Raw genomic sequence first — 11,355 nt, 5'->3', positions numbered from 1 at the left:
TCACCTGACCCACCTCAGCTCCCTAGTTTGTTGTGTCTTCTCACTGTCTTTCCTCTTTGTGTCTCTTTTGCTGCATCATCTCACTGCACCTGCCTGCTGCTCCAGCTTGCCTTCTCCAGGAGGCACTGGGAACCAAACCTGGGACCTCCCATGTGGTAGGCAGAAGCCCAATTGCTTGAGACACATCTACTTCCTTGAATGTTAGTCCCTGCTTTCAAAGGGAGAAAGGAGTCAATGAAAATAAGGGTCAGAGCAAAATTTTTTTCTCTTAGTAATTTAGGGGGCTTTAGTCATAGACACGGTGACAGAAAAGGGAAATGTTTTATTCAGCTAAATTAAAATGGCTATTATTGTTAAACTCATAAGCAAAGCTCAAATCAAGTCCTGGAAACCTTGAATTCATTCTCTAAACAGAACTGAAATTGCTTATACATTATCAAAATAGCTCTATGAAAACAAAGTAGATTTACATTTCTTAATATGAGAAAACAAGGTAGGCTAGGTTCATATAACAAACAATACACGCTCTATCAAGTCTCAGAAACACCCAAATGTGTTGTGGTTTGGATATGAAAGAAGGGACCACATCTAGCTGGTGTGGGTAAGCAAACCAATGAGGTGTGTAGCAAACAAAATCTGTCACTAAAAGCATCTTAATAGAGGCCATTATGAGTATGAGTCTATGCAAGTCAAAATCCTCAACTGTGACCAGCAGGACTAGCAATGGAGACTCAGGGAGTTATGTCCAGCAACTGTAAAGTAAGGAAACTCCAATGGAAGGGAAAATAGCCAGCAGCAGGTGAAGGGTATCCACTCTCCAGCTTTGTTGTATCACATTTCTGAGGGCCAGGCACTCTCTGCCCTTAAGATGACACTATGATCATGCCTCAGCCAAGGACCTTCTTTTGGTTCTTCTCTTTCTATATCTCCCTGTTGCCTCTCAGATTTATAGGGAGGATGTTTAAGTAAACATTATATCAGATAGTACAACGCAGATGAATAAAAGGACCAAGAGTGGGGCTTTGGGTAATTGAAGAAAGAAGCAGTAGGAGCTGCCAGAGTTAAAAGTTAAGGGACTTCAAGGGGAGTGGATGTAGCTCAAGTGGTTACGTGCCTGCCTCCCATGTACAAGGTCCCGGGTTTGATCCCCAGTACCTCCTAAAGACAGACAGACAAATGAAAAAAAAAAACCAAACAACTCTCACTGGGGAGTGGATGTAGCTCAGTGGTTGAGCATCTGCTTCCCATGTATGAGAGCCTGGGTTCATTCTCCAGTACTCCTAAAAAAAAAAAAAAAAGACTTCAAAACACAACAAAAATGCCAAAGTCAACATCACTACTCAACCTTCCTCTGAGAGCTGAGTCATGTGGCAGGTGACTACAGCTTAACACAAGTTGCAGGTTGGATAAGAAAAAGCAACATAAAAATATAAACCCCAAGTTAAATACTGAACAGGAGGCTTATGGGGCTCTGTTCTTAAACTGATCAGTCTCGTCAACTTGAACAAAGAAATTCAAATGAGATACCCTACTTCTCCCTGGGAGATATGGTACTTTCTCAGGTCCTATGACAAAGATATTCACAGGTCTGAGAGCAAAGTATGATCATTTCTATTGAACTGGTAGGGGAGAGGAGAGGATGGTACTACACAGCTGGCCCAGGGATGATGCTAGCAAGACAAGCCTGCTAGGTGGGAAGAACATAAGATAAACTGTTCTAAAAAAAGACTTTTCCACTTACAGCTATTTGATGAAAAAGAAAAGTACATACAACAAAGAGTTAAGGTGCCCTCAAAGTATCTGCCTATGAATAAGAATTTGAAAGTAAAAACGACAAGCTACATTACCCTCCAGTATATTTCATATAAATCAGTTCTCAGAAAAATACCTTCCAGGTACAGACATACTATTTATGGTACAGTATATACAAACATAGCAGTGTAATTCAATTTATTGCTAGAATTTTATTTGGTTGTTACAAAATCTATAAAGGTGTATATATTAAAAAAAAAAAAAGAAGGGAGTGGGGGTGTGGTAGGAGGGAAGGCAGCCATAAAGAGTAAGAGCTGTCTTCCAAGTTACCTAAAGTGCCAGGATAATTTTATACTATATTTAACCTTCCCAAGAGAGTGAAATAGCTCAGATGGGCAAGGGAAATGTTGGGAAAAAACACTAAAAGCATAATCCATAATGAACTAAACAGACACAAACATTGGAAAAGACTTAATCTTGTTTAAACTAAATTTTAATACTTCTAGAAAAAAATTAAGGTTAGCTGACACCAAGCTGAACATTATGTTAAGAAGAAAAACAAAAAAACAAAAAACAGCCCTTTAACTTTTAGGAATGCAAGACTGCATCCATGGCTGATAGGGCAACTTGGACAGAAAGTTAAAATGGAAATAAGTTCTACTAAAGAAGGTTGTGTCATGAAAGCTTCTTCAGTTTCTCCCTGGACTTTGACCTACAGCTAAGTAAAGTTTGTGTTACCCAGTGAACGTCTTCTAGGAACAACACAGGTAGTCCAGACTAAGCACACAGGAGGCATGAAGGTATTAATCCTTCCAGTCCATGGACCCTCAGTGCCAGGTCCACAGTACTTAAATGGAGGAAAAATACTGCACTTGCCTGTATTAAATTTGAGGAAATGTGCAACCATCATATAAAGTCTGCTCCAGACTGGCCTGCTGCTGTTTGGCATCCTCCGGACAGAAAGTCTATTCTTAGCAGAGAATAAGGAAATCCAATATGACTTGATATGTGGTTAGCTTTGTTTCACTTAATCACCTTTTTGGCCTTAGGCCACAGAAAAACATACTGGGTTTTTGGTTAGTCCTAAGGTAAAAATCTCAAGGGGTGGAGTTTCCTAGGTCAAAATTAGAGGCACAGCTTTCTTCAAAAACTCCTGGGTGGCCAGGCTAAGACAGGCACTGAGAGACTTTCAGTCCTGCCATTCAGAATGGAGATGGTATCAGAGGTGGAGCCAGCTACAGCTTTAAGATAGACTTGGGTGGGTGAGGTGTGGGGGTAGATAATCTAGTTCAATTAGGGGAAGCAGGGATGTAGGGATGTAATTCCCTACCGGATAACTTTTTATGGCCATAAACCCTCAAAAAGGATTAAAAATGAGAAAAATATCCAAATAGATGTCTTTGATTCACTGGTTGGAGATGTGGACATAGTTTCAGCTGCTACCCAGATCATATTAGCGATTTTTAATAAGTCATTTGTTCACCTTCTGTTTAAAACCATTTTTTCCTACTTCTTACAAAATATGCACAATTATTTCTTACATTTAAACTATTTACAAACAGAAAAGGCCTATCTTTTAAAGAAAAGACATTTTCTGAGTCTCTATATAAAGTGCAGCTAAATTAAGGCAAATTTATGTGAAATATAAAAGGTGGCTTATTTTCTCTATATATACATTTTCCAGTTTTAAAAGATAAGGTCTCCTCTCAAAAAAAGAGAAAAAAAAAGGAAACTTTACTTTTTTTCTGGCAATTTTAAAATAAAAGATCTTAATGGTTTCAGGAAATCATGGATTTCTGAATGTCATATTATAAGTAAATAGTCTTTTTAAAAAAATTAACTTTTTATCATTATTAAAGTTGGCAATGTGTCTACCACAGTAGTTTGGAGGACTGAAGGATTGATGGGATAAGTAAAATGGCTGTTTTTGTTAGGTAGTCCAGGATATATATTCATTTTAAAATATGCCTGATGAAGCTAGACACCTAGAGCTACTCTTAGCTCCAGGAATGAGTATCTTCCATCTCCATCAGAATCAAACGCTCTTAAGCTCTGTGGTTCTGGTATAGCAGAACCGAGGGAATTCCAGATTTCCTGGAAGGTCAGCTTCCCATCCTCATCCTGGTCAGCCTTGTGGAATAAATCTTGAAGATCTATAAAAAAGGAATCACAAAGAAATGTATACATATAGGTACATTTAATTAACAGTTAAATAGCCTCAACCAAACTTAAAGCACTAAAAGAAAAACTACCTCACAGATTTTGTTTCCTAACGGTAAATTTTAAGGTCTTACCAAGTCAGAAAATCTAATTACTGATCCTTTAAGAATGAGAGGAATACTGTGTGGCATTGTCTTCTCAAAAGAGAAGCAATGACATATAATTGCAGGAATATTGAATGGACTGGGGAAGCAGCTGTGGCTCAATCAGTTGGGCTCCTGTCTACCATATGGGAGGCCTTGGGTTTGCGTGGGCCTCCTTGTGAAGGCCGGCTCACCCGCACACTGTGGAGAGCCACCAGTCTGGGCGCCATGGACTGCCACCCAGCCTGCAAGTGCCACGGAGTGCCACTGGCCCACAAGTTCAGCGGAGAGCCGACTCAGCAAGGTGACGCAACAAAAAAAGGGAGACAAGCAAAAAACACAGAAGAGCACACAGCGAATAGACACAGAGGGCAGACAGCAAGCAAGCCACAAGGGTAGGGGGGAATAAATAAAAATAAAATACAGACACAGAAGAACTCACAGAGAATGGACACAGAGAGCAAGACAGCAAGCAAAAAAGCCGCAAAGAGGGCCGATAAAATAAATAAAAAAATAAAAAATAAAAAAATAAAAAATGAATGGACTGGCTTTTTGTCCAGGACCTGTCCTTTAGATTTTCCAGATTTTATTCTAATATTGAAGGGGAAGAATTGCAGAGGCCTTAAGAACTACTTGATGGGAACTAAGCCTCTAAAATAGACTGTGATATTTCTTGTTGAATGACTATATGGGAATTGGAGGAGTAATAATCCCAAACACTCATATAGTTTCCTCAATTTTGATAGGAAAACCAAAGCTCAAAGAGGAAAGTAGCTTGCCCAACATCACATCACTCTTAAAGAGGCTAAATATGGACTTGAATACATACAGGTTCTCTTATTACCTAGTCTGGTACTCTTTCTACATGACATTGTCTCCTTGGACTCATAAATTAGGCAGCTCAAGAACTGGGGTCTCAAACCCACGATGAGCTATTACTTCATACTCACTAGTATGGCTAGAATCAAACAGTGCAAATATTGGCAAGGATGTGGAGAAATTGGAACTCTCATACACAGTTGGTAAGAATGTAAGATGGTACAGCTACTTTGGACATTTTGGCAGTTCCTCAAAAAGTTAAACATAGGAGTTACCGAAAGACCCAGCGATTTCATTCCTAGGTATATAACCCAAGAGAAATAAAAACATATGCCCAGGGGAGTGGATGTGGCTCAAGAGGTTGAGCATATGCTTCCCACATAGGAGGTCCTGGTTTTGGTTCCTGGTGCCTCCTAAAAACAAAACAAAACAAAAAAAGCAAGCAACAAGCAAACAAACGAAAAAAACAACTCAGTGGAGCCAATGTGGCTCACTGATTGAGTGTTAGCTTCCCACACATGAAGTCCTGGGTTCAATCCCCGGCCCCGGTACCTCAAAAAACAAACCAACCAACCAATAAATAAGAACATATGCCCACCCAAAAACTTGTATATGAAAGTGTATAGCAGCATTATTCATAATAGTCAAAAAGTGGAAATGATACAAATGTCCATCAACTGATGAATGGATAAACAAAATTAGGTATATCCAGACAAAATGGATGGACCTTGAAAACATTATGCTAAATTAAAGAAGTCAGACACAAAAGGCCACATATTGTATGATTCCATTTATATGAAATATCCAGAATAGGCAAATTCATAGAGACAGAAAACAGATTGGTGGTTGCTAGGGGATGGGGGAAGGGGAAAGTAACTGTTTAATGGATATGTAGTTCCTTTTAAGGGTGATGAAAATGTTCTAGAATTAGACAGTGGTGATGATTGTACAACCTTGTGAATATTCTAAAAACCACTGAATTGTACATTTTAATAGAGTGAATGTTATGCTACAGAAATTACATATGTATATATGTGTGTGCGTGTGTGTGTGTATATATATGTATATAAAAACCAGAGGGCTATGTATCTCTTCAAAGTAATAGTATTGTCTTAATTTTTTTGTTTTTTGGTAGATAAGAGAGAGAACAATACTACCAGTTGATTTGTACCTTGTTTATTTCCAAGATTCTATTTGCACCAATAGGATTGGAGAATTTATATCAACGGTCTCTTCTGGTGTTTTCTCAGACACCATAGTAACACTTATATAACATTTGTGTCTCTATAGAATGATATAGATTTAGTCTCTAATACCAGAAGGTCAATGGGGCTTATGTTTCTTTAAAAATTTCTTTCGCTTCTCAACTCTACACCTAGATTAAGTAGGTCTCCTGCTGTTTTGATATTCGGGAAGCACAGAAATGGCCTAAAGGAAGGGGAAACAGTTATACTACAAGGGACACTCCATCCAGGGGTTCTTGCAGACAAGCTTCTTAATTTGTCCTGGTTCTAATCCTAACCTAGCCCCAGCAATGCCTCTAATAAAACCTCAGAAGTTTTCTGAAAAGCCAGCAAAGCAGGTGGGATGCTTGTTCCCAATGCCTGGCACCAAATGGCTAGCTGGAATTTTTTGTGTGCATATGGCATGAGTTTATACATCACACTATGTACTTAGTAGCTATATGTATTCAAATAAAAATCTCATTACTACTTCAGGTCATTTAAAAAATCTAGTCATTAAAAAGTGTGTAAGACCTATGTTAGGAACTGAAGTACAAATGTTAAGATAGCTATTTCTTAATCTGTTCTTATGGTCTTTTCCTATTCACTCTTATCAATTCTTGGCATAATAATGGAAGAGTGGGAGGGGACAACTTGTGTTACTAATAATCACAACTCAATACTTTCCCTACTCTCCAGAAATCAGAAAGAAAAAAGATTGAAGATAGGGAAAAAAATAATTGCACTTAAATGGCTATATAATTTAAATCTTTTAAGCATTAATCCTAGCTTATAGATATTCATTCATTTAACAAATAGATACATATACCAGGCACTGTGCTAGCTGCTGGGAATACTAGAATGAACAAGACACAGTCCTTATTCATAAGAAATTAAATTTTACATCTCCCCAGGATACTATAAAAAGGCAATTATAACAGAATGACAGGTGCTGAACTGGGGAGAACACAAAATATTATAAGAGCACACAGCGGGCAAGGCAAACATGTTTTCTGTGAATTGTATCCTTCCCACTAATGTTCCCCTTGCTGATTGCTAGCAAAAAGGCTCCTCATTTTTGGAGAGCTCTGACAAACAAGGTCAACTTTTATTTTACTTATCTCAGTATTGTTATTTGTGTGTATGCCGTCTCTACTAAACTGTAATATCCTTGAGAAAAGTGAGACCATAGTATATACTACATTCTTTTTGCTTAGCATTGGGCCTAATTAGGTATTTGGCAAATGAATGAAGAGTCTAGAAAACATTAATAGGAAATAGAGAGTTTTGGTTAAGAGTTCAATCTTTGGTGTCAGGCTGCCTTGGTTTGAATTCTGTTTCAACCTGTTACTGACTCTGTGGACTTAAGGCAGTTTCCCATTTTTCCTATAAAATGGGTATAATATATGAATAGTTACGTATTATATATTATTATTCGGCCTATATGATATGATGCACATAAAGAATCTGGTCTATAGGAACTACTCAATAAATATTAGGTATATATTTTTTTACAAGTTAAAAACATTAAAAAGTTGGGAAACGGACTTTGGCCCAGTGGTTAGGGCGTCCGTCTACCATATGGGAGGTCCGCGGTTCAAACCCAGGGTCTCCTTGACCCGTGTGGAGCTGGCCATGCGCAGCGCTGATGCGCGCAGGGGGTGCCGTGCCATGCAAGGGTGTCCCCGGTGTGGGGTATCCCCCACGCGCAAGGAGTGCGCCCATGAGGAAAGCCGCCCAGCATGAAAAGAAAGAGCAGCCTGCCCAGGAACGGCGCAGCCCACACTTCCCGTGCCGCTGACGACAACAGAAGCGGACAAAGAAACAAGATGCAGCAAATAGACACCAAGAACAGACAACCAGGGGAGGGGGGGGGAATTAAATAAATAAATAAATCTTTAAAAAAAAAAAAAAATTAAAAAGTTATTACTTTGGACACTTTCCCTATTACCCCCAAGTATAAAAATTTACCTTCAACGCTAGAAATTCCTGGTAGGGAGATTGGTCTTAGTTGGGCAGTTTTCTCAATTTGATCTCTAAAAGGCTGTGAAAATTTTGGCAACGCTGATGGCTTTGATGTGAAACTCTGTACTTGCTCTGTAACAAACACAAATGTTGTTAGTATTATTGAATCTGACACCAAATTAAACTAGTATCAGTGTTGAAGGTCACCTTTTAGGAAAACGGTATATGAACTTAATAATTTAAGAGAAATAGTTGGAAATTAAGTAGTACAGAAACTACATGAAGTTACAGTCTTGAATTGAGATATTTTGTGAGCAAGTGATCAGTCAGTATTATATTACATTAAGGTTTGAAGCAGCAGTCCCATTGGAAGACCTTTAGATGGCAAGGGTTTATTTAAGCTGCAAGTAAGAAGACCCAGTTGTTGGACATTATATATCTTTTTGATACCCTAGGAGCCTTGTTATAAGCCAGGTCTGGGCGTATGTGCCACTAGACAGGCTGGTGCTAAAAGAGTACTATTATAAACGTATGTAGCACATGGTTAGGACAAGGATTCTCACTGTTGTTCTGTCTCCCCCTCAAAAGAGAATTCAAGATAAGTTGTATTGTTGTTCCAAAAGGAAAAATATTGGGGTAAGGGAGGTCAAAGCAACATAGTCCAACATCTTGGTTATGTCCTCAAAGGGCCTAACTCAGTGTTAGTTGATGTATCTGCTATTATTGATTAGGTATGTCCCTACCTAAAACCAAACACCCTTCCAACCCAATGATCCCACTATTATTTGTTAATGATTTTCAGAAGGACTAATATTTATTTTTAAATAATTCTTATGCACTTTGAGAAATGAAAATATTCTCAAAACAACATTTAGGGTTGGTTTAATAGACGCTATGACAGTAACATTTTTGTCTATAATTGGATGCAGACAGCATGGAGAAGTCTATTTCCAGCTAAACATTACCCATTCTTTCCTTAATAGACTGGAGTACAAATCATGTACAAAATGGGCTTTTTCTAAATGAAAGCAAAGTGTATCAGCTTCATCTCGGTGCACTCAGGCATCATTCATATGGCTCTATCAGTAATGCTGGAACACCTTTCCTACTCCCTATGTGGTAGGCAAGCTGCCCAAGCCTGCATGAAATATTCAGAAACCAGCCTTGCTCTCACCTTTATCAGTGTTCTCTGGAGGCCTGTTGCTCTCAGGTTTGTTTGTGAGGGCACTGATCAACTGTAGTTTCTCTTTTATCTTTGATACTTGAGAATCTGAACTATCTTCTTTCTGCCCAAAACAAAGATCATGGGAGGGTTAAGGTGGGAGTAAGACCTCATCCAATTCCTCAGAGCTTATTTGGCATATAGTGCTTGCCCCTCAGTCAGTTCTCTATAAGGGCAATGAAGGAATGTATCAACAAACACTAGAGATATCTTTGGTACTCAGTGTTGATGAAGGCCTAGCTGGATTTGAGGCTAGACTATTAAAGGAACATTATGCCACAGATGATCTGATTCACTGTGAACATTAGGCAGATGGGGGAAGGCATGCACGTTTCAGCAGGAAAGGAAATGTAGCCTTGTTCAGGTTCCTATGCTACACCCATTTCCTAAATGAATAAGATATTTTCTAGGAGCTATTTTACACTCACTAAATAGCTTTCCTGAATATCTTATTTCACCTTGTGACCAGGCCACTTTAGGCAGTTTTATGCTCTTATCACCTTAAAAAACACACAAAAAAAGGTATCAAACACAAACAAACCACAAACAAACAACTTTTCCTCCACGGTGATGATTCAGCTGGTAGCAGGAACGATTAGGAACATGAGGAAGGAGCTATAATATTTCTAAGGGAAAGTCTTACTCATTATGCCTTTTTAAAAAAAGTTTTTTCCCCCATACCCTGTCTTATTCCCAGGAGGATCTAGAGTGGCATATAAAATTACATTTATTTATAAAAAGAAAGAAGTCTGGTTTCTATAAGAAGTCTGGTTTCTATGTGGAGGCTAGTGTGAAAGGGCCTGATCCTATGTTAAAATATCAACTCATTGCAGATTTTTTTTTTAATATGTATTTATTACTCTCCTATCTTTATTTCAACCCTAATAATTACTATATCACTCATGATTTATTAAGGGGGCTAAAATATGTAACTAAAACAAGGTAAGGTGTGATAAAAGTCATGTAAAGGGTTCAGATACTAAACGCTTGAAGAATTAATGGTAAGGATGATAAGAAGTACATTGGTTAGGATGCATAGATGAGTTAGGACAAAGGATCTAATACATTGGGGTGACAGTTAAAATAACAAAAGGTCTGAAAATAAAGTCAATAACTCAGGCAAAAGTATGTACTGGCTATGTTTTGTTGTGATATTTACTGATAAATTTGAACTGTTGCCAAAATCATTACTACTTTCCAAAAGTAACTATTACTTTTTTTGCGCTTAACATTTATATCTGGTTCTTAAATTTTTCTTGTCATTTTCTAGATGAGGTTTTTAAAAATAAGATATTTGCAGAGGCAATCAGAAAACACACAAAAAAGCCTAGCTTCTGAAACATTAAAATCATATGCACATGAAAATATTATTAAGAGAGAGGGGAAAAGGGGGAGGGCATTGGGTATATGGGAATCAACTGTATTCTCTATGTAACTTTCCTGTATCCTAAAGCTCCTTTGATGATAAAATGAAAAAAAATAAGACACTGGGGAAATATATAGAAGAAAATGTCACTGTATATACAAGACAACAGATCTTAAAGTGATGAAAGATAGAATGTCTAAAGTTTATTATTTCAAATTGTTTGAATTTTTTTGGATTTTACTGGTTATTTTAAAAATTTTCTGTTTAATTTTATTCGGTTATTTTGTTGGCTTCATTTTTGGAGAGGTTTTTGGAGCACAGTAGGGTCACATCTGTGGCAGGAGAGGACAACTGGTGGGGGGTATCAGTGATGTGGGGTTGTATGGGAAGGGGGTCAATGGGGATATGCCTCTATGACATATGAATTTGTTTAAGTGTTAATGAGATAATGTCTTGGTGGGTGGAGAGCCACATAATAACCAGAATACTGAATTCCTATCCTGGGGAGTTCTTTTATGTTCTCTAATAGGACAGCAAGAATTCCCTGAGGGCAAGGGCAATGTCTAGCGAAGGAAGACAGATCATTATGCCAGGCTCTTGACATTGATGATTGTATAATAATCATTATTCTTTTCTTGTGGAACTGAAACAGCCTAGTATTATATACTGCCTAAGAGTTAACTCCTGAAGGCCTCCCTGTTGCTC

At 38.1% G+C, this 11,355-nt stretch overlaps 1 protein-coding gene across 3 annotated transcripts in view; it reads right to left on the bottom strand.

The window, feature by feature from the left end:
• Positions 1-302: 302 nt before the first annotated feature.
• Positions 303-11,355, bottom strand: part of EFCAB14 (EF-hand calcium binding domain 14) — a 44,033-nt gene continuing 32,980 nt past the window's right edge. For all 3 annotated transcript variants that reach the window (XM_004462750.3, XM_004462749.3, XM_004462751.4), the window contains 3 exons: positions 9,237-9,348; positions 8,069-8,194; positions 303-3,905 (listed from right to left, as the gene is read on the bottom strand). In XM_004462750.3, coding sequence (XP_004462807.2) covers positions 3,730-3,905; positions 8,069-8,194; positions 9,237-9,348 — 414 coding nt within the window. In that variant the 3' untranslated portion in view covers positions 303-3,729. The remainder of the gene's footprint in view (positions 3,906-8,068; positions 8,195-9,236; positions 9,349-11,355) is intronic.

Source organism: Dasypus novemcinctus, chromosome 9, assembly GCF_030445035.2.
Source record: "Dasypus novemcinctus isolate mDasNov1 chromosome 9, mDasNov1.1.hap2, whole genome shotgun sequence".
Taxonomy (NCBI): Eukaryota; Metazoa; Chordata; class Mammalia; order Cingulata; family Dasypodidae; genus Dasypus; species Dasypus novemcinctus.
The sequence above is the reverse complement of the archived record's forward strand: the minus strand, read 5'-3'. Positions and strand labels throughout refer to the sequence as shown.